Source organism: Malaclemys terrapin, chromosome 20 (genome assembly GCF_027887155.1).
Source record: "Malaclemys terrapin pileata isolate rMalTer1 chromosome 20, rMalTer1.hap1, whole genome shotgun sequence".
Lineage (NCBI taxonomy): Eukaryota > Metazoa > Chordata > Testudines > Emydidae > Malaclemys > Malaclemys terrapin.
The window spans coordinates 10,959,407-10,983,030 of NC_071524.1; the positions used below are offsets into that span (position 1 = coordinate 10,959,407).

Sequence of the window (23,624 nt, forward strand, 5' to 3'; positions counted from 1 at the left end):
GCAAATAGTTTTGGAAAATTTTTAAAAATAATTGTTTCACATCTTTTTGTTAAAAACCATTTTTGTATTACATCCCCCCTCCCCCATTCCTGCCCTTCTCTTGATGGCAATATAGTAAAAACGGAGGGGGCAGAAATCTAAAACCTGAAAACTGTGTAAACAATCTTTTAAAAAGTGGGTTGTTTAAAGGAAAATGTTCATTGTTTTTTAATTTTCCAATTTTGGTTTTACAAACCCCCCAAAACAGTTTTAATTTTGTCTTTGGAAAATATTTGACAAAAACTCTCACTAAAAATCTGTCATTTTTAGCTCGCAGCATTGTGACGGCTCTGCCCAGAGTGATCCCCGGGGCTGTGGGTCAGGCTGAGCTGCTGGCACCCTTGGATGGCAGTCGGGCCCTGCTTGTAGCTCAGACAATGCTGCCCAGAAAGGGCCTGATCCGAAGCCCCTTGGTGTCAATGGAAAGACTCCACTGACTTCACTGGCCTGGGGATCAGGCCCCTGTGTAAGAGGGTCGGTTCTATTGTGACAGAGAAATTGCTCCGGAGCTTTCACTTGGAGAGTCCCCAACCCAGAACCACCACAGGACCAGGACCAGGGAAGGTCTCCACCAAGGGAGGGTGAAGGGGAGGTTGATGACAGGATCACGAACAGTGCATAGCGGGATGTGAACAAGGGAACTGAGCCCCTGCCTCTCCAGTCAGAGCTGCAAGAGCATCCTCAGAGTGAGTTCCTCCTGATGCACAGACCCTGCAGCAGCCTCACTGCACAGACCCTGAAAGGAGCAGAGAGATGGCTCCACACAGGGAAGAAATGACCAGGGCTCCTCTAGGCTAGTGCTTTAACAGAGACTTGAAAGGAATCAGCTGCACAGAGCCTGCGATAGAGAGAGAGACTGATAGACAGATAGATGGCTATGTATGGGGATAGAGACATAAACAGAGGAAGCAGAGGGGATAGATAGAGACAATATTATTTTTAAATACCGTGCTTGGTTTATCACATGGTTAAGCACAGAGACCAAGACTTTAAGAAAGTATTACTGATTTTGAGATACCAATTTAGGCCATCTTAAAGGGCTGATTTCTAGCAGGTGGGGGCTCATTGCAATCTATCTGTCCCGCCTTAACGTCTCCCAAGTTGGGCTGCCAAAATCACTGGTCATTTTGGAAAGTGTGGCCAGAAGTGCTTGTGCCAATTATGCATGTGCTTTATCTGTGTATGAGAGCAGCTCTTGGGTTACAAAGGGCTGCATCCCCACAGCCAGTGGTGAGCTGGAGCCGGTTCCCACCGGTTCGTGGGAACCGGCTGTTAAATTTAGAAGCAGTTTTAGAACCGGTTGTCCCGATTCTAAAAGGGCTTTTAAATTTAACAAAAGTTCCAGCAGCTCCCTGCCCTGCCTCCCGCCCCAGTTCACCTGGCTCCACCTCTGCCTCCTCCCCTGAAGGCTCCCCCTCCCGGCTTCTTGTGAATCAGCTGTTCGAGAAGCCTGGGAGGGCTGAGAAGGAAGCAGCTGGTGAGCTGGGGCGGGGGGCGCAAGGAGGGCTCCAGGCGCTGCACGGCTCCGGGCAGCCCCAGCCCTGACTCCAGCTGGCCAGGCGGCGCGGCTCTGGGCCGGCCCCTGACTTCGGCCCGGCCAGCGGCTCCGGCCCAGCCCCCGGCTCTGGGCCAGCCCCTGGCCCTGATTTCGGGCCGGCCAGTGGCTCCAACCTGGGCCCCGGCTCCGGGCCGGCCCACGGATCTGACCCCTGCTCCCGACCCCAACGCCAGGAGGCGCAGCCCCCACCTCCAGGCAGCGCGGTAAGGGGGGCAGGGAGCAGGGAGGGGGTGTTGGATAGAGGGCGGGGGGTGGATTAGGATTGGGACTCAGGGTGGTCAGAGGGCCGGGAACAGGGGAATTGAATGGGGGCAAGGGTCCTGAGAGGGCAGTCAGGAAGGAGCAAGGGTGTTGGATGGGGCGGTGGGGGGCAGTCAGGGGCAAGGATTCCAGGGACAGTTGGGACAGAGGGAAGGGGTGGTTGGACGGGGTAGGGGTCCCGGTGGGCCATCAGGAATGAGAGGAGGGGTTGGATGGGGTGGCAGGGAACAGTTAGGGGACAGGGAAGGGGGGTGGATGGGAAAGGGTCCCGGGGGTGGGGTGTCAAGGAACGTGGGGGGTTGGATGGGGCAGGAGTCCTGGGGGGAGGGGAGAGCACAACCCCCTCTTGGGGTGAAGAGGAGGGAACCGGTTGTTAATATTTTGGCAGCTCATCACTGCTTAGGGGGCTTTCATGTAGGTCCCCACATCTGTACCCTAGAGTTCAGAGTGGGAAAAGAACCTTGACAGAAACTATGGAGAGAGAGGCAGCCAGAGAGGAGGCTGCACGCAGAAGGGTCATGGAAGAAAAAGAGAGCGAGAGAGAGAGAGAGAAGAAAGAGAAAGAGAAAAAGAGAGAGAGCGAAAACACCAACTGGACTTGCTAGAGAAGCAGAACCAGAAACCCCCCCCCACCCTCCACGCCAACGACCCCCATCACTCCAAAAATCCACAAGTGGGAACACTTATGTCCTGCATACAGTGAGGACGATGATATTGCTGAATATCTGATTACCTTCGAAAGGCTGTGTGTAATACATGAAATCCCTGATAAGAGAGTTCCTACCCTGACTGCGAAATTAACTGGAAAAGCTCGAAATGTATTCAGTGGAATGCCTATTGAAGGTGCTTTAGACTACTGTTAATTTAAAGATACTGTTTTGCAAAAGTTTCAGATTACCCCTGAAACATATAGAGTTACATTTAGGAATCTTAAGAGGGATATTGGCCTGAGTAATGGGGAATATGTAAACAAAATGAAAGATATGTTGGGAAAATGGGTGAGGGCAAAGAGGTGGCGAGTTTTGAGGGAACGTTGGATCTTGTTGCTCAAGAGCATTTCCTACGCGTGTGTCAGGCTGACGTGAAGCCGTGTCTATGGAACAAAGATCTAAAGTCTGGGGATGAGGTGGCTGTTTTAGCTGATGCCCTTGAACAGAATCAGGCGTCTATTGAGGGCAGGCCACAGACTGAGGGGTTTAAAACTGGTGGGAAGGGAGGATCCCATTTTGCCCCTGGGAAGAGAGAAGGGGGTTGGGAGCCTAAACATTCTCTTACCCAAAAACGTTCCTCTCACCCTCATCCCAAATCTCCTGTAAAAGCAGAAGAGCCCAAAAGGTGCTATCAGTGTAATCCCACTGATCACCTGAGGAATAAATGTCCTGTTCTGGAAGGAAGCCGGCAACCAACAGCTCATGTTAGTTCTGCTGTCCTCAACACAATCCCCCCCGCCATCCACAAGCAATTGAAACCTATCATATTGGTTTTATGAGCTTAGCCTCTGCAGAACCAGATATGGAGCATGTTAAGGCTGTCCAAATTGATGGCAGGGAATACTAGGGGCAGAGGGATACAGGGGCCCCGATCTCTATGGTTACACAGAGTGTGGTCCCAAAGGCCAGTATGTTGCCTGGCCAAATGGCAGAGATTATGGGGGCGGGGGGGGGGGGCAAAAGCAGATTCCTTGTACCACTAGCTAGAATCTATGTGGTTTGGGAAGGTTTGGAAAGTGGTTGACTGTGGAGATAATAGAACACCTCTCAGTCGATCTGCTTCTTGGTAATGATTTTTTCTGTGTAACTCAGGTTAAAGTATTTGCCTGCACAGGAGGGAATTTTATGCTGGGACCCCCGAGGGAAAGGGTCAGGTCTCAGGAACTGCTGAGAGAATGGGAGAGAGTCTCCTTGACTCTTCTACAGCTGGGGGAAGCCACATGCTTCCAGGTGGAGAGTGGTTGAGACCAACTCCTGCACTGCAGCTGGAGGGAACACCATGTCAGGAAGGGATGGGGGTGTAATGCCTGCCTGGGAGAGAACTGTCCAGGTTGTTAGCTCCCAGCAGGTTGCAGCTGAACCAGAGGAAAAACCGGCTCTAGGGAGCATAGAGCAATGTGTCCCAGAGGAGAGCCCAGAGAAGGGGCAGGGGATCTCAGAAACCACTGAGGTGGGTGAGGATTCCTGTGATTCTGTAACACAGGGAAGCAGGGTGCTTCCAAGTAGGGGAGGGGCTGAGACTAGCTCCTTTCCAGCAGAAGGCAACATGCCCTCAGACACACAGGCAGGAGAGGTGTTGTCAGTGATAAAGGAAACTGTCCCAGTTGTTAGCTGGCAGATTATTGCAGCTGAACGAGAGACAGAACCCTTCCTAGGGAGCACAGAGAAATGTGTCTTAGGAGGGGGCCCAGAGGAGGAAACTGGGGAAGGAATAGTGGGGGTACAGGAATGTCTCCTCACTAGTCAGTTGGGGCAGGATGCCCAGGACACTCGGAGGATGGCTGGGTCAGCCTCTGTGCACCCAGGCACTCAGCCTGTGACCCAGGTTTTGAGAAGGAACCGTGTACCTGACCTCCTGGAGGGGAGCAGTCACACTGCTGACTTCTCAGGGACAGAGAAAGGGGTGGCGGAGGGTACCCGATCCGGGTCCCAGTTTTTCAGGATGATATTTCTGATAAGTTTGTGGAAAGTAATTGTGTCTCTTTACATCAAGATGCAGCTCCAATGCCTATGATAGCAGAGGAGTTGAGACAAGGAAATTGCCAGGTAGTAATTTGTTAGAACACAAATGCCCAGCTGGCAGGGGGGGGGGTATTTTCCCCCAGGCTGGTGAGACACAGAAAGCAGTTATGGGAAAGCTGCTGGAAAAGGCGAATCTGATGGAAGGGTAAACACACCTAGCCCAGAGAGCACAGATCACAGCCCTCTAGGGGGCAGAGAAGGACTCAGTGCTGGGAGGGGAAAAACACAGGGTAACCCCAGAAGGGGAGCTGGATTTTCTGCATATGTACAGTCCTGGGGTTGGGAGACCACTCCCCAAAGGGCCAGCCAATGTGCAGGATCCCCCTGAACACCTGTCTTGCCAGACCCTGAGGCACCAAAATTCCAGAAACATGATTAAATTAAGAGCCCACCCAGAGGGGAACACTGCAGGGAAAGAAAAGCCAGTGACTGATTACATGGCAGAGAGTCAAAGGACATCATGGGTAATGAGCAAACTAACCTCAAACTACACTATCTGAACAGAGGGCGTGGTATCATAAAGACACTTGTAAACACCCATCTATGATAAAAATGTTGGTATTAATGTTAAGTTTTGGGGATAAGAATTTTGACATGGACGTTAAACCTACTGATAATACTACTTTTCAATTAATACCTGTAAACAGGTTTAAATCTTATCACAGCAGAGGAACCATAAAAAACCTGGTTTGCTGTGTGTGAATGGGGAAACTGAGGCACGCTGCCTCATGGCCTTAATGGCTGGATGCCAAGAGAACTATAACAAAAACTGCATTCGAGCTAGTCAGTGACGACCCCTCCTGCAGTAATCTAAGGGAGGTGTGACGCTCTGTACCTCGGGGGATCACCCAGCACCCCCATGTTCATCCTTATAAAAGGATTGGGTTTTATCCAATGCAAAGTTTGTCATGTTGGGTGTCTTCGGAAGGCTCATGATGCACTGAGCATTGTTGTTATAGTAATTGTTGTTGCAGTAATGTTATAGTAATGTTACAGGTTATAATTTCATGTATATAGTTATGAGGCTGAAAATGTATCCTCGTGGCTTAAAAAAGCCCAGGCAAAAACTCTCTAAGAGCAGAGGGGCAGTTCACACCTCATCAAGGCATGCATGGGATAAACCCAGCCCAGCCTCACAGGAACAAAGGACGCTGGCCTAGGCAGCAACAAAAGGATCTGTTACCCTCTCAAGAGAGTCACCCCCCTTCCTTTGCTCAGTTTGGGATTGCGATTAGGTAATGCTCACCTGACTCTGAAGGGCAGGGGGGAGACCAAATCCGACTTGTTATGCTTTGACTTATAATCACTTAAAATCTATCTTTATAGTTAATAAATCGGTTTGTTTGTTCTACCTGAAGCAGTGCATTTCATTTGAAGCGTGTCAGAGACTCTCCTTGGGATAAGAAGCCTGGTACATATCAATTTCTTTGTTAAATTGACAAACTCATATAAGCTTGCAGCTTTGAGCAGGTATAACTGGACATTGTAAGACGGAGGTTCCTAGGGTTGTGTCTGGGACCGGGGATATTGGCTAGTGTCATTTGGTTGCACAATCCAAGGAGCAGCTTACATGCCAGAGGCTGTGCAGTTATTATTTGTAAATCATTCTACATTTGTAAGTTCAACTTTCCTGATAAAGAGATGGCACTGAAGTACTTGTAGGAGGTAAATTGAAAATAATATTTCTTTTCTTTTTTTTTTTTACAGTGCAAATATTTGTAATAAAAAATAAAAAGTGAGCACTGTACACTATGTATTCTGTATTGTAATTGAAATCAATGTATTTGAAAATGTAGAAAACATTCCAAAAAATTGAAATAAATGGTATTCTCTTATTGTGTAAAGGGGCGATTAATTGTGCAATTAATCATGATTAATTTTTATCTCACAATTAATCACAATTATTTTTTTTAATAACTTGACAGCCCTACTCCCCACCACTACCATGCAGTCACCTGTGGGGTGGAACAGGGTAGACGAGAGACAGGGCACAGAAACTCATGGGCTGTGTAGGAGAGGGAGTGAGGAAGAACCCTGACTCCAGTCACAGCTGTGGGGGATGTTACAGGTTCATGGGTAATTAGCTGAGATGTAAATAACCCGGAGTGATGGGGATAGGAACCCCACACTTCATAAAGGGATCCCTGAGTGGCTGCAGGATTCATTCAATCCCAAATCCCACAAATGGGATCTACGGTTACCCAGCGCCCCATTGTGCTGTAGCGGTACAGGGAGATCAGAGCGACCAGCGACAGGAGGATCTTTCACAGAGGCACACGTACTGCTCCCTGCAGTGCAGGCTCTAAGTGGTGTGCTGGGGCACTGGGCTCAGCACTGACTTCAAGGGGAAATCACCCCCGAATGAGCCCCCATCCCGCTCCCTGCACCACAGGCCTGTAGAACTGTGTGGGGAAAATGGGGTCAGCACTGACACCATGGGAAGAGCGACACATACTGTGACCCCGAACTGGCTCCCTGCAGTACAGGCCCTTAGCACCATGCTGGGGCACTGGGGTCAGCGCTGACTCAGACAGGAGAGCTGGGTCTGTGCTGAAAGCTTCCCAGCCCGATCCCTGCACCACCCACAGTGATGTCATGGATGCAAGTTACCTGAGCACACAACATCAGCATCTCTTAAGCCTCAAGAGAGCGACCTGCAGAGATCACAGTAGAAAGGCCGGGGGCAGCAGAAGGTGAGGGTGAACAGACTGGTGAGTGGCTGGTAGGGCAGCTGTCACCAGAGCAAACACCAGCTGCCACCAGAGCCAGGAGCTCTCCTCCCCGCCCCCATGGTGGGAGCTGAACTCACACAGGTGCACCTCTGAACTCTGGGTCTTCACTAACCAAGGAAAACCACTGTAAGTGGGGTGTGGTGGAGGGAGAAGAGAAGGGCACCTTAAAGGAACTTCTGGTTGCTGGACTCAAGAACCTGAGGCAAAAGACACTGCCCAACATACTCTGGGAGAGGTGTTTTGCTCATGGTTATATTTTTAGAAATCCTGTTTGTGGCGTTTTCCCAAGTTAATGCTGGGGGCTTCCCTCCTTTTATTAAAGGTTTCAGAGTGGTAGCCGTGTTAGTCTGTATCAGCAAAAACAATGAGGAGTCCTTGTGGCACCTTAGAGACTAACAAACGTATTTGGGCATAAGCTTTCGTGGCCTAAAACTCACTTCATCACATGCATGGAGTGAAAAATACAGTAGTCAGTATATATATTACAGCACATTAAAAGATGGGAGTTGTCTTACCAAGTGGGGGGTCAGTGCTAATGAGGCCAATTCCCAACAGTTCACAAGGAGGGGAGAATATCAACAGAGAGAAAATTACTTTTTGTAGTGCTAACGAGGCCAATTCAATCAGGGTGGACGTCACCCATTCCCAACAGTTGACAAGAAGGAGCGAGTATCAAAAGAGGGAAAATTAATTTTGTAGTGACCCAGCCACTCCCAGTCTTTATTCAGGTCTAATTTGATGGTGTCCAGTTTGCAAATTAATCCCAGTTCTGCAGTTTCTAATTCCAGTCTGTTTTTGAAGTTTTTTTGATGAAGAATGGCCACTTTTAAGTCTGTTATTGAGTGTCCAGGGAGATTGAAGAGCTCTCCTACTGGCTTTGAATGTTACAATTCTTGATGTCTGCTTTGCGTCCATTTATTCTTTTGCATAGAGACTGTCCAGTTTGGCCAATGTACATGGCAGAGGGGCATTGCTGGGAATGGGCGAGGTCCACCTTGATTAAATTAGCCTCGTTAGCACTACAAAAAGTAATTTTCCCTCTGTTGATATTCACCCTTTCTAACCAACTGTTGGGAACTGTAAAAAGCAGGTTACTGGGTGGGTGCTCAAGCCAGATCTGTGTTATATTGCTGAAAAGGAAACCCTAGATACTGAACACGTCCCTAATCACTTCTGACGACACTGGCAGAAGGGTTACATAGATATTGACTTGTGACATACACAAAATAAGAAGACTTTGCCCACTGACATGCAACCACTTCTGGGGTAGGACAGGGCAGCTGAGAAACAGGATCGGGAAATATGTAATAGGACAGGAAGTGAGGAAGAATTGTGTCTCCTGTGCCCAGCTCTGGGGAACTTACAACTTCAGGACTTATCCCCTGAAATGCAAATCCGCCGGAACACAGTGATTGGGAACCGGACTCTTCAGAAATTGGCCCTGGAGTTTTAGTTTGAGTGAGCGGCTGCAGCCTCCATTGACACCAAATCCAACCAGTGGAAGCTGCAGTTACCCAGGTCCCCATTGTGCCGCAGAGGAGTCTGGCCCAGAGATAAGTAGACACCAACTGGCAGAGGGCACAGATATTGCTAGAGTTTTACGGGGATCCCCTGGGAGAGATGTATGCACAATAGCTCACCAGAGGTGGTATGTGAACACTCTACCAAGAGCCAGCAGTCCACTCTTCACCATAATGGGGGTAAGATGTTTGTATGGGACATAGTTGAAGAGAGATGTAAAATGTAGAATACGATGCTCCAGAAGTGTTGAAGTGAAGCTTGTCACCTGCGCCATGGCAATCCCTTCGGCTGAGCCAATCAGCACATAGAACAAAGCACAGCCATGGAGACAGGCTATAGTCACTGTCTGGGCCTAGTGGGGGCCTGAGAATTTACAAAGACAAAGGACCCTCAGCACAAGTCTCTGAAGAGAGACCTCCTCTGGGAAGAGACAGTGGTCTGTACCTACAAAGAAAGAGGAGAGGGGACAAGAGCTCCCTTTCACCCAGGAGGCGGCTGACAGCGTTTGTCTCAGGAACAGGAGATCACAGCCAAGCCTGGAGTAAAACCCTGGAAGGACTGTGGGGTGAGCGTTGCTCTACCAGACAGAAACATATCTCGTTCAATGAGTTTGGCTCTAGTCAGTGTGGGATGATTTTATTGGCCATGGAACCATTTCTTTCCAACCCGTATCCTTGCTACCCCTCGAATCGCCACACTCTGTGAAATCACTTGTCCTTGGTGTGACTATGAAGGGATCTAGAGCTGTGTGTTGATCGGGGCAGAGATGGGAGGTGGAACTGGTCACCTTGGGACCCTGTTCCTTTGAGAGCAGCAGATCTGTGATTTCTGTGAATGCCCAGGAGGACAGGGACTGGGTGCTGCAGAGGGACTCTCGGAGGGCCGAGGGGTGAAGTGTGCCTATTGCCAACCTGGAGAGAGGTCACCCCCCACAAGGCCTAGAGGGCACGGCTTGTGTGGCCTGTGGCTGAGGGAGTCGGGGAGCTACCCCTGATTGGACACAGACAAGGCTTCCTCATGTTGGGACCCATGGCACCACACTAGGGCATTTGGGCCAGCACAAGTGCAAAGGGAGAAAGCCCTCTACTCACACACCCCTACCTGCAGCACAGGCACCCTTTGGGGCCAGCATTGATATCAAGGGGAAAGCGTGATCGTCCCCTAATGAGCCCCTGCACCGCTCCCTGCACCACAGGCCCATAGAACCGCACAGGTGAATTAGGGCCAGCACAGAGTGAGAGGAGAGCGCTCCCTACTGGAACCACCATATTGCTCCCTGAAGCACAGGCCCAAAGCACCATGCTCGGGTCAGCACTGGCTGTGAGGGGACAGTGCCCTATAATGAGCTTCCCACCCTACTCCCTGCAACGCGCACGGTGGCAGATGAAGGTTACCTGAGCACAGAACACCGGCATCTTCTCCGTGGTTACAGTTATTGTGTCCCCAAGGCAGAGCACTGCAATTGGAGAGGGCAGTTTCTGTCCCAGCGCAGTTGACGTCATCCAGCCATATACGGTCAGATCCTTGCCCAAATCGAGCATCTCCTGGGGCTGATAACGCCGTCCCACAGCCCAGCTGCCTGCACACGACTCCGGCATCAGTTATGTCCCAGCTGTCATCACACACGGTTCCCCACGACTGGTTGTGAAACACCTCGACCCTCCCAGCGCAGTGACTTGAACCATTCACCAGTCGGAGCTGAGCCAGTTCTGAGATGCAAACACCCCAAGGGAAAAAACACTCAGGGAGGTTCCTGTGCCTCTGATATCTCGTGTTGCTGGGGAATTTAGCCCCTCCCGCCAACGGGTCTGACCGGTCTCTGCACACAGCCACTACCTTTCAAGGGCTCCCCACCACTGACCATGCTAATCTCTTTGGAATGTTGAAGTCTCTCCACTCCCCTCCCAGCCAACTGTCACCTAGTTTGGCAGATTGGACTTCAGTCTGACCTACTGCTCTCACTAGAGCACTTAATTAAAAAGATCACCCCCCGCACTGCTGGCAGGAACCTCCCGGGGAACAGATTTACACCCTCACTCCTGGCGCTGGTATTCATAGATGCATAGGGTTACATAGATATCGACTTGTGACATACCCAGAAGAAGGAGACCCCAACCACCCACTGACATGCAGCCACTTCTGGGGTAGGACAGGGCAGCTGAGAAACAGGATAGCGAAATATGTAATAGGACAGGAAGTGAGGAAGAATTGCGTCTCCTGTGTCCAGCTCTTGGGGAAGTTACAACTTCAGGACTTATCCCCTGAAATGCAAATCCGCCGTTACACAGTGATTGGGAACCGGACTCTTCAGAAATTAGTCCTGGATTTTTAGCTTGAGTGAGCAGCTGCAGGCTCCATTGACACCAAATCCAACCAGTGGAAGCTGCAGTTACCCAGGTCCCCAATGTCCCGCAGAGGAGTCTGGCCCAGAGATAAATAGACGCCAACTGGCAGAGGGCACAGGTTTGCCTGGTGTTATTGGGGGATCCCCTGGGTGAGATATATGCACAATAGCTCACCAGAGCTGGTATGTGAGGTCTCTACCAAGAGACAGCAGCCCACTGGTCACCCTAATGGGGGCAAGATGTTTGGATGGGACATAGTTGAAGAGAGATGTAAAATATAGAATATGAGGCTTCAGAAGTGCTGAAGTGAAGCTTGTCACCTGCGCCATGGCAATCCCTTCGGCTGAGCCAATCAGCACATAGAACAAAGCACAGCCATGGAGACAGGCTATAGTCACTGTCTGGGCCTAGTGGAGGCCTGAGAATTTACAAAGACAAAGGACCCTCAGCACAAGTCTCAGAAGAGAGACCTCCTCTGGGAAGAGACAATGGTCTGTACCTAGAAAGAAAGAGGAGAGGGGACAAGAGCTCCCTTTCACCCAGGAGGCGGCTGACTGCGTTTATCTCAGGAACTGGAGATCACAGCCAAGCCTGGAGGAAAACCCGGGAAGGACTGTGGGGTGAGCGTTGCTCTACCAGACAGAAAAGTATCTCGTTCAATGAGTCTAGACTCTAGTTAGCGTGCTATGATTTTATTGGCCATGGAACCATTTCTTTCCAACCCGTATCCTTGCTACCCCTCGAATCACTACACTCTTTAAAAATCACTTGTACTTGGTGTGACTATGACGGGATCTAGAGCTGTGTGTTGATCGGAGCAGAGATGGGAGATAGAACTGGTCACCTTGGGACCCTGTTCCTTTGGGAGCAGCAGATTTGTGACTTCTCTGAATGCCCAGCAGGACAGGGACTGGGTGCTGCAGAAGGACTCTGGGAGGGCCAAAGGGTGAAGTGTGCCTATTGCCAACCTGGAGAGAGGTCACCCCCCACAAGGACTAGAGGGCACGGCTTCTGTGGCCTGTGGCGGCGGGAGTTGGAGAGCTGCCCCAAATTGGGCACAGACAAAGATTCCACATGTTGGGACCCATGGCACCACACTAGGGCATTTGGGCCAGCACAAGTGCAAAGGGAAAGAGCCCTCTACTCACACACCCCTACCTGCAGCACAGGCCCCATTTGGGGCCAGCATTGATATCAAGGGGAGAGCGTGAGTGTCCCCTACTGAGCCCCCACACCGCTCCCTGCAGCACAGGCCCATAGAACCGAACAGGGGAATTAGAGTCAGCAGAGACTGAGAGAACAGCGCTCCCTACAGGAACCGCCATATTGCTCCCTGAAGCACAGGCCCAAAGCACCATGCTGGGGTCAGCTCTGGCTGTGAGGGGACAATGCCCCATAAAGAGCTTTCCACCCAGCTCCCTGTAACACACACGGTGGTAGATAAAGATTACCTGAGCACACAACACCGGCATCTTCTCCATGGTTACAGTTATTCTCTCCCCAAGGCAGAGCACTGCATTCGGAGAGGGCAGCTTCTGTCCCTGCGCAGTTGACGTCATCCAGCCAGATACGGTCAGATCCTTGCCCAAATTTAGCCGCGCCTGGGGCAGATAACGCCGTCCCACAGCCCAGCTGCCTGCACACCACTCCAGCATCAGTTATGTCCCAGCCGTCGTCACACACGGTTCCCCACTGATGCTTGTGAAGCACCTCGACTCTCCCAGCGCAGCGACTCGACCCATTCACCAGTCTTAGCTGAGCCAGTTCTGAGATGCAAACACCCAAGGGAAAAAACAGTCAGGGAGGCTCCTGTGCATCTGATGTCTCGTGTCGCTGGGGAACGTAGCACCTCCCATCAATGGATCTGACCGGTCTCTGCACACAGCCACTGCCTTTCAAGGGCTCCCCGCCACTGACCAGGCTAATCACTTGGGGAATGTTGACGTTTGTCCACTCCCCTCCCAGCCAGCTGTCACCTAGTTATGCAGACTGGACGGCAGTCTGACCTACTGCTCCCACTAGAGCACTTAATTAAAAAGATGACTCCCGGCACTACTGGCAGGAACCTCCCGGGGAACAGATTTACACCCTCACTCATGGTGATGGTATTTGTAGATACATAGGGTTACATAGATATCAACTTGTAACATACCCAGAAGAAGAAGACTCCCCCCACTGACATGCAGCCACTTCTGGGGTACGACAGGGCAGCTGAGAAACAGGATATGGAAATATGTAATAGGACAGGAAGTGAGGAAGAATTGCGTCTCCTGTGTCCAGCTCTTGGGGAAGTTACAACTTCAGGACTTATCCCCTGAAATGCAAATCCGCCGGAACACAGTGATTGGGAACCGGACTCTTCTGAAATTGGACCTCGACTTTTAGTTTGAGTGAGTGGCTGCAGGCTCCACTGACACCAAATCCAACCAGTGGAAGCTGCAGTTACCCAGGTCCCCAATGTGCCGCAGAGGAGTCTGGCCCAGAGATAAATAGACGCCAACTGGCAGAGGGCACAGGTTTGCCTGGTGTTATTAGGGGATCCCCTGGGTGAGATATATGCACAATAGCTCACTAGAGCTGGCGTGTGAGGTGTCTACCAAGAGACAGCAGCCTGCTGGTGACCCTAACGGAGGCAAGGTGTTTGGATGGGACATAGCTGAAGAGAGATGTAAAATGTAGAATATGAGGCTTCAGAAGTGCTGAAGTGAAGCTTGTCACCTGCGCCATGGCAATCCCTTCGACTGAGCCAATCAGCACATAGAACAATGCACAGCTGTGGAGACAGGGTATAGTCACTGTCTGGGCCCAGTGCGGGCCTGAGAATTTACAAAGACAAAGGACCCTCAGCACAAGTCTCTGAAGAGAGACCTCCTCTGAAGAGACAGTGGTCTGTACCTACAAAGAAAGAGGAGAGGGGACAAGAGCTCCCTTTCACCCAGGAGGCGGCTGACAGCGTTTGTCTCAGGAACAGGAGATCACAGCCAAGCCTGGAGTAAAACCCTGGAAGGACTGTGGGGTGAGCGTTGCTCTACCAGACAGAAAAGTATCTCCTTCAATGAGTCTAGGCTCTAGTCAGCGTGGTATGATTTTATTGGCCATGGAACCTTTCTTTTCAACCCGTCTCCTTGATACCCCTCAAATCGCTACAGTCTGTGAAATCACTTGTCTTTGGTGTGACTATGAAGGGATCTAGACCTGTGTGTTGATCGAGGCAGAGATGGGAGGTGGAACTGGCCACCTTGGGACCCTGTTCCTTTGGGAGCAGCAGATCTGTGACTACTGTGAATGCCCAGCGAGACAGGGCCTGGGTGCTCTAGACGGATGCTCGGAGGGCTGAAGGGTGAAGTGTGCCTATTGCCAACCTGGAGAGAGGTCACCCCCCACAAGAACTAGAGGGCACCGCGCCTGTGGCCGAGGGAGTCGGGGAGCTGCCCCAAATCGGGCACAGACAAGGATTCCTCATGCTAGGGACCCACTGCACCACACTAGGGCATTAGGGCCAGCACAACTGCAAAGGGAGAGAGCCCTCTACTCACACACCCCTACCTGCAGCACTGGCCCCCTTTGGGGCCAGCATTTCTATCAAGGGGAGAGCGTGAGCGTCCCCTCCTCAGCCCCTGCACCGCTCCCTGTAGTACAGGCCCATAGACCCGCACAGGTGAATTAGGGTCAGCACAGACTGAGAGGAGAGCGCTCCCTATTGGAACTGCCATATTGCTCCTTGAAACACAGGCCCCAAGCACGATGCTGGGGTCAGCACTGGCTGTGAGGGGACAATACCCTATAATGAGCTTCCCACCCAGCTCCCTGCAATAGGCAGGGTGGTAGATAAAGGTTACCTGAGCACACAACACTGGCATCTTCTCCGTGTTGACAGTCATGCCTTCCCCAAGGCCGAGCCCTGCAATCGGAGAGGCCAGCTTCTGTCCCTGAGCAGTTGACGTCATCCAGCCAGATAGGGTCAGATCCTTGCCCAAAGTTAGCCGCGCCTGGGGCTGATAACGCCGTCCCACAACCCAGCTGCCTGCACACGACTCCAGCATCAGTTATGTCCCAGCTGTCATCACACACGGATCCCCACAACTTGTTGTGAAGCACCTCGACTCTCCCAGCGCAGCGACTCGGGCCGTTCACCAGTCTTAGCTGAGCCAGTTCTGAGATGCAAACACCCAAGGGAAAAAACACTCTGGGAGGTTCCTGTGCATCTGATGTCTCGCGTCGCTGGGGAATGTAGCGCCTCCCGCCAACAGATCTGACCGGTCTCTGCACACAGCCACTGCCTGTCAAGGGCTCCCCACCACTGACCATGCTAATCACTTGGGGAATGTCGAAGTTTGTCCACTCCCCTCCCAGCCAACTGTCACCTAGTTTGGTAGATTGGATGGCATTCTGACCTACCGCTCCCACTAGAGCACTTAATTAAAAAGATCACCCCCGACACTACTGGCAGGAACCTCCCGGGGAACAGATTTACCCCCTCACTCCTGGTGCTGGTATTCGTAGATACATAGGGTTACGTAGATATCCACGTGTGACATACCCAGAAGAAGGAGACTCCCCGCATTGACATGCAGCCACTTTTGCGGTAGGACAGGGCAGCTGAGAAACAGGATAGCGAAATATGTAATAGGACAGGAAGTGAGGAAGAATTGCGTCTCCTGTGTCCAGCTCTTGGGGAAGTTACAACTTCAGGACTAATTCCCTGAAATGCAAATCCGCCGGAACACAGTGATTGGGAACCGGACTCTTCAGAAATTGGTCCTGGATTTTTAGTTTGAGTGAGCGGCTGCAGCCTCCATTGACACCAAATCCAGCCAGTGGAAGCTGCAGTTACCCAGGTCCCCAGTGTGCCACAGAGGAGTCTGGCCCAGAGATAAATAGACGCCAACTGGCAGAGGGAACAGGTTTGCCTGGAGTTATTCGGGGATCCCCTGGGTGAGATATATGCACAATAGCTCACCAGAGGTGGTATGTGAGGTCTCTACCAAGAGACAGCAGCCCACTGATCACCCTAGTGGGGGCAAGATGTTTGGATGGGACATAGTTGAAGAGAGATGTAAAATATAGAATATGAGGCTCCAGAAGTATTGAAGTGAAGCTTGTCACCTGCGCCATGGCAATCCCTTCGGCTGAGCCAATCAGCACATAGAACAAAGCACAGCCGTGGAGACAGGCTATATTCATTGTCTGGGTCTAGTGTAGGCCTGAGAATTTAGAAAGACAAAGGACCCTCAGCACAAGTCTCAGAAGAGAGACCTCCTCTGGGAAGAAACAATGGTTTGTACCTACAAAGAAAGAGGAGAGGGGACAAGATCTCTCTTTCACCCAGGAGGCGGCTGACAGCGTTTGTCTCAGGAATAGGAGATCACAGCCAAGCCTGGAGTAAAACCCTGGAAGGACTGTGGGGTGAGCGTTGCTCTACAAGACAGAAAAGTAACTCATTCAATGAGTCTAGGCTCTAGTCAGCGTGGTATGATTTTGTTGGCCATGGAACCATTTCTTTCCAACCCTTCTCCTTGATACCCTTCGAATCGCTACACTGTGTGAAATCACTTGTACTTGGTGTGACTATGAGGGGATCTAGAACTGTGTGTTGATCGGGGCAGAGATGGGAGGTGGAACTGGTCACCTTGGGACCCTGTTCCTTTGGGAGCAGCAGATCTGTGACTTCTGTGAATGCCCAGCAGGACAGGGACTGGGTGCTGCAGAGGGACTCTCGGAGGGCCGAAGGGTGAAGTGTGCATATTACCAACCTGGAGAGAGGTCACTCCCCCACAAGGCCTAGAGGGCACGGCTTGTGTGGTCTGTGGCTGCGGGAGTTGGAGAGCTGCCCCGCAGCGGGCACAGACATGGCTTCCTCATGTTGGGACCCATGGCACCACACTAGGGCATTTGGGCCAGTACAAGTGCAAAGGGAGAGAGCCTTCTACTCACACACCCCTACCTGCAGCACCAGCCCCCTTTGGGGCCAGCATTTCTATCAAGGGGAGAGCGTGAGCGTCCCCTACTGAGACCCCACACCGCTCCCTGCAGTACAGGCCCATAGACCCTCACAGGGGAATTAGGATCAGCACAGACTGAGAGGAGAGCGCTCCCTACAGGAACCGCCATATTGCTCCCTGAAGCACAGGCTCCAAGCACCATGCTGGGGTCAGCACTGGCTGTGAGGGGACAATGCCCCATAATGCGCTTTCCACCCGGCTTCCTGCAACACGCATGGTGGTAGATAAAGGTTACCTGAGCACACAACACCGGCATCTTCTCCGTGGGTACAGTCATTCCATTCCCAAGGCAGAAGAGTACTGCATTCGGAGAGGGCAGCTTCGGTTCCTGCGCAGTGGACGTCATCCAGCCAGATAGGGTCAGATCCTTGCCCAAAGTTAGCCGCCCCTGGGGCTGATAACGCCGTCCCACAGCCCAGCTGCCTGCACACGACTCCGGCATCCTGTAAGTCCCAGCTGTCATCACACACAGTTCCCCACTGCTGGTTGTGAAACACCTCGACTCTCCCAGTGCAGCGACTCGGGCCGTTCACCAGTCGGAGCTGAGCCAGTTCTGAGATGCAAACACCAAAAGGAAAAAACACTCAGGGATGGGCTAGAGGAAAGGAATATGGGCCTTGTTCCCTATAGTTTACTCTAGCTCCCATTCAGTCCCAGTGTGGCAGACTGGCTGGCTCAGGGGGGCTGGGAATGGGATACTGGGGGTTTCCTCTCTGGAGGTCACCAGCTCTGATCCAGCCCCAGGCATGGGGGAATGGCTGACTCGTGGGATGGAGAATGGGACACAGGGTCTTTCTCTTCAGGGGATGCCGGCTCCAGTACAGTCTGTGCGAGGGGGATAAACTGATGCAGTACATTCGGGGAAGGAGACCTGGGGCTTTTCCTCCGGAGGGCACCAGATCCCATTTGGCCCCAGCTCAGGCAGGGGCAGTGGCTGGCGTGGGGGGAACAGGCACTGGGCTTTCACGTCTGGGGCCCTGGGTCCAAGTTGGTAGTGAGTGGAAGTCGCAGCCATTGCAACTCTCTGATGCCCAGAATGTGAAATGAGCTGCTGGGGTTAATTCCCCTCTGTGACAGGACAGGTGTGTGCAGGCCAGGCCAGCCCTCAGTCTGAGCGGCTCCCAGCCGAGGGGCAAAGGGCATAACTGGTCCGGAGACTGAACTGCCTTTTGCCCCTGCCTGGGCTCCCTCCCTGTCTGCGCCCCGATGACCCTGCCTGACTGGAGCCAACAGCAGCAGCCTCGCGGGGCTTTAGTTCTGCTCCCACAAAGCCTCCACTGGCCCTGACTGGGGCTGACTCAGCTCCTCCATATTCCACAGCGTCCAAACAGACAGGGGCAGTGCCAGGCTGAACTGAGCACCCTCCTGTGGTGACGGCACCACGGCAGCCCAGCTCCTGGTACCCCACCCCCACCTCTGACAGGCCCCAGCTAGCATCACAGCGCCCCAGTGTAGGTACACAGCACCTCCACTTGCTCTTTGCAGAGGTGGGGTCACTCACCAGCCACAGCCAGGGCTAAGCTGAAACAGCTCTAACAATAACTAAAGGCAAAAATATCTGTTGGGGCAGATCATACCCCAGGGTAAATCTGGGCTCACCCAGACTGATGTGGCTCATACAGCCACTGCCAGAGCCCAAATTTCAATCGGCCTTACTGGGCAAGGGTGAACCCTTGAGACACTGAATGGCTGGGGATTTCCACAGGTACCCAACAGCCAGGATACCCTGTGCTGTGCTCATTCTGCCACACAGCCCCTTTGTTAACAATTCACTGGTGGGGAAACTGAGGCACGTAGTGAGGAAGTGATAGGCTGAGATCATGGGGTGAGTCTGGAGGAGGCAGGATTTGAACCCAGGTCTCAAGTCCTACACTTGAACGACTAGATTAAATAACCTTAACTCTGCCCTTCCTTGCCCCAATTTATGAGATAGCTGCACACTACAGCATGCACCCCACACATACAGACAGACCCCTGCACCCTCTGCCTATGTTTGTATTTACCTGCCATGGGGAATCCTGTCATGGAAGCTGAAAGAAAGCAAAGAGATGAGGTAAGTCTCTGTCTCCATGGCTGGACACCTTGGGGATCTCCAAACACTGGCTGATATAAGCAGTGGCCTGAGTGAGCTCTCCCCTGCCATCTCTTGATGCACTGAGAGAAAAGATTCAGCTGCATGTTGTATTTCAGTGACCGCTCTACAAATCCAATTTCCCCATAAGAATTAATGTAAATAGGGGGAATTAGATTCCAGGGAAATTTTTTTTTTTTTTGACAGACAAAAGGCATTATATACATTTTAAACAATTTTAAACAAGTAATTTAATACAGGTATTAAACAGGCTGGCAGCCCCCCATCAGCTCCCCTGCCCTCCCCGTGCCTCCCACCCACTGGCAGCCCCCAGGGATTAGCGCCTTCCCCCTACTCCCCCCATCTCCTGCCCGCGGCAATCAGCTGTCTTGCGGCATTTAGGAGGCTGGGGGGAGGAGCGAGGACGCGGCGCGCAGCCTCCCCCCTCCCTCCCTCCCCGTCTCCTGCCTGCAGCAATCAGCTGGTTTGTGGCATTCAGGAGGCAGGGGAGGGAGCGGGGAGGCTGCACGCCACATCCTCACTCCTCCCCCCTCCCCCCAGCCTGCTGAATGCCGCAAACCAGCTGATTGCCGTGGGCAGGAGACAGGGGGAGCAAGGGGAAGGCGCTGATCTGTGGGGTCCACCGGCAGGCAGGAGGTGCTGGGGGGGGGCGTAGGGGTGCTGATAGTGGGGCTGCCAGCCGTGGACAAAGCAGGCAGCCAAAGGACGTTATAGCGGAGCATTGCACAACTTTAAACTAGCATGTTCTGTAATGGAGCAGGGACGTAAGATCGAAACAACGTTAAGCGAGAGGACGTTAAGTGGGGAGTTACTGTACCTTTTTTAAAGCTAACCTCAACCATATCTGGCAGAGCATTAAAGGATTGTGGTATGTAAAAGCAAGCTCTGTGACCAGTCCATGTCTGGTACAGAAGAACAGCACAGTGTCTGGAGTAAACTAATGTAACCCTTCTGCTCATCAGAGCTGGCAGCAACAGGGGCTGGGTTCAGTATCTAGGGGTTCCGTTTCAATAACACAATGCAAAACCGGCTCGAGCCCTCACCCAGTGACCTGGGACAATTACATACCACTCCCCTGGGTGCCCTGCTCGTTGGGGTGGAGTACAGAAATCGATTTAAAGGGCCCTTTACATCGAATTAAATGGCGTCGTTGTGTGGACGGTTACAGGGTTAATTCGAATTAAAGCTGATAAATCCGAATTAAAGTCGTAGTGTAGACCAGGCCTAAGAGGCAATACTTCCCCTCTTGCAAGCACGGAGTCTGAGTGTAACAAAAGCCTTTTAATAAAGGAGGGAAACAATGCAGCATTATGTTGGGGAAACACCACAAACAGGAGTCATAACACAAACCATGAGCAGAGTCTTAAGTCCAGCAATCCAGAAGATCACCCAAAGTCCCAACAGTCCAACACCCCAAAAGTCTCTTGAATCCAGCAACCCAAAAATCACCCAAAAGTCCAACAACCCAAAAGTCTCTGTCCCTGGTCAATGCAGCGCCTGGGTTCAAAAGTTTATCCACAGAGTTTTACCCCCCCCAGCCTGGGTGGAAATGGGGGGGGGGCATTAAGAGGCACCTTACTTGGTCCGAGGCCAACTGCCACACCTCTCCGTGGGGTTCTGCTGCAGCCTTCACTGCAAGTCACTCTACTCCACTCCATGAGCCATCCCATGAACTCCTCCATTCTGCCAGCTGCTTTGCTCCATCAACCATCCCATGAGCCACTCCAGCTGTCCCATAGACTGCTCACCTCTGGTTCCCCAGCCACTTAGCAATAGATTTTTAGGGTCATCCCCCGCACTAGTTAACATAGCACTCAGTGATTTTAGCTCTTTAGTAATTTCAGCTTGTAGGGGAAGAATCTCAGTGCAGTACACCATTAACACAAAGTGAAGTCAGCTCAGCAAACTGTAACTAGATTCCTAATAGAATCAAAATTAGCTCTGATTTTTAACAGTAGAGAAAACAGAACTGGTGTTTCAGACCTTCAAACTCCCATGCACAAAAACTTATCCCTGCCCTTTCTCAATTCACTAGGTTTTGGAACCCATGTCCCTTGTCTAGCGAGTGCTACTTAGTTGATGGTAAAAAGCAACAGAGGGTCCTGTGGCACCTTTGAGACTAACAGAAGTACTGGGAGCATAAGCTTTCGTGGGTAAGAACCTCACTTCTTCAGATGCAAGTAATGGAAATCTCTAGAGGCAGGTATATATCAGTGTGGAGATAACGAGGTTAGTTCAATCAGGGAGGGTGAGGTGCTCTGCTAGCAGTTGAGGTGTGAACACCAAGGGAGGAGAAACTGTTTCTGTAGTTGGATAGCCATTCACAGTCTTTATTTAATCCTGATCTGATGGTGTCAAATTTGCAAATGAACTGGAGCTCAGCAGTTTCTCTTTGGAGTCTGGTCCTGAAGTTTTTTTGCTGTAAGATGGCAACCTTTACATCTGCTATTGTGTGGCCAGGGAGGTTGAAGTGTTCTCCTATAGGTTTTTGTATATTGCCATTCCTGATATCTGACTTGTGTCCATTTATCCTCTTGCGTGGTGACTGTCCAGTTTGGCCAATGTACATAGCAGAGGGGCATTGCTGGTATACGATGGCATATATAACATTAGTGGACGTGCAGGTGAATGAGCCGGTGATGTTGTAGCTGATCTGGTTAGGTCCAGTGATGGTGTTGCTGGTGTAGATATGTGGGCAGAGTTGGCATCGAGGTTTGTTGCATGGGTTGGTTCCTGAGTTAGAGTTGTTATGGTGCGGTGCGTGGTTGCTGGTGAGAATATGCTTAAGGTTGGCAGGTTGTCTGTGGGCGAGGACTGGCCTGCCTCCCAAGGTCTGTGAAAGTGAGGGATCATTGTCCAGGATGGGTTGTAGATCACTGATGAATAGTTGATGTTAGTTGATGGTGAGACCCTCTGTCATAAAACAGTTTCATTGTCCTTGATTCACATAATCAGGGTAACAACACTTTATTCCTCCTGCCTCAATAATAGTGAAACTGGGGATTCCACAGCTGCAAAAGTGACCATTTTGGGCTGCTATGGGCTCATGCTGGGTGGCATGGGTGTGCCTATGCAAACAAGATCAGCCCCTGAAGTTCTTTTCCACACTTGCCACAATTCACCACCAGATGTCAGGGTAGAGCTCATCCTGACTCTGCTTACACTAAGAACAGAAATAGAAGGAACAAAGCTACAAAGGTTGCAGGATCTCATCACCATGCCACTCCAGTGCCCCAGAGAACTTCAACTTTCACAAACTTCACCATGGACACACTGGAAACAAGATTTCACAAGATTTCACATTGCTGCCAAGCTGCACAAAGAAACTGAGAGATGCAGGTATCTTCTTTAATGTAGGCTACGGGAAGCCAGCAGATCATATCTTTAAATCCTTTGACTTTACTGAAGACAGTCGCAAAGGTGACTATGAAAGGGGTCTGGCTATGTTTCATGCATACTTTATACCTCAGAGAAATGTGGCTTATGGAAGAGCTCGTTTTCACCAGAGAACTCAAGAACTAGGGGAAAGTTTTGAATGTTTTATAAGAGCTCCGCATATATAGGCTTAAAACTGTGATTTTGGGAATGCAAAGCTTGAAAATATCACAGACAAGCTGGTTATTGGGTTAACAGATAAAATCCTTTCACAGCAGCTACAACTGAAGAGAGATTTAACTCTAGCCACATCTATTCAAATAGCAAACCAGTCTGAATTAGTCAAACAACAGAACAAAAGGCAGGACAACTTGAAAAACATGAAACTAGCTTAGGCTATGTCTACACTAGCACTTGCTACAGTATAACTTATGTCGCTCAGGAGTATGAAATCTCACCCCCGAGTGATGTAAGTTACGCTGACCTAAGCACCAGTGTGGACAGCACTTTGTGAGCAGAAGAAGCTCTCCCACCGACATAGCTACTACCGCTCACAGGGCTGGAGTAGTTAAGCCAACTGCAGAGCTCTCCCATCAGCTCAGAGTGGTTACATTAGAGAGCTTACAGCAGCACCACTGCAGCTCCAATGCTGTAAACTCTTTAGCATCTCTTTAAACCTTCTAAGCCTACAGCTACACTAGAGTGTTAAAGCTTATTATCATAATACCCCTGAAGCCAGGAGAGAGAACACCCAGGCTAAGAGGGACAAATCCCGGCCTACATGCACAATGGCTTAATACCGGAGGGAGGGTGGACCCCCGATAAGGGCTGTGGCACTGAAGGAGATTCCTCCCAGGGACCTTACAGAGCCGAGAGAGAGCACAAGTCTTGTGAATCCATGACATCCTGCCTCTGTGGGACCTCAGAGCTGCTCGTGAGACCCCCAGGACTGAACCTGAACACTGGA

General features: G+C 51.2%; 2 protein-coding genes across 2 annotated transcripts in view; both read right to left on the bottom strand.

The window, feature by feature from the left end:
• Positions 1–23,624, bottom strand: part of LOC128826657 (deleted in malignant brain tumors 1 protein-like) — a 222,448-nt gene that overhangs the window by 193,155 nt on the left and 5,669 nt on the right. The window lies entirely within an intron of this gene.
• The window catches only part of LOC128826673 (scavenger receptor cysteine-rich domain-containing group B protein-like), a 49,691-nt gene that overhangs the window by 21,870 nt on the left and 4,197 nt on the right, over positions 1–23,624 (bottom strand). Inside the window, exons 3-7 of the mRNA XM_054010100.1 lie at positions 19,194–19,220; positions 17,426–17,743; positions 15,028–15,342; positions 12,640–12,954; positions 10,238–10,552 (exon numbers count right to left, since the gene is read on the bottom strand). Coding sequence (XP_053866075.1) covers positions 10,238–10,552; positions 12,640–12,954; positions 15,028–15,342; positions 17,426–17,743; positions 19,194–19,215 — 1,285 coding nt within the window. The 5' untranslated portion in view covers positions 19,216–19,220. The remainder of the gene's footprint in view (positions 1–10,237; positions 10,553–12,639; positions 12,955–15,027; positions 15,343–17,425; positions 17,744–19,193; positions 19,221–23,624) is intronic.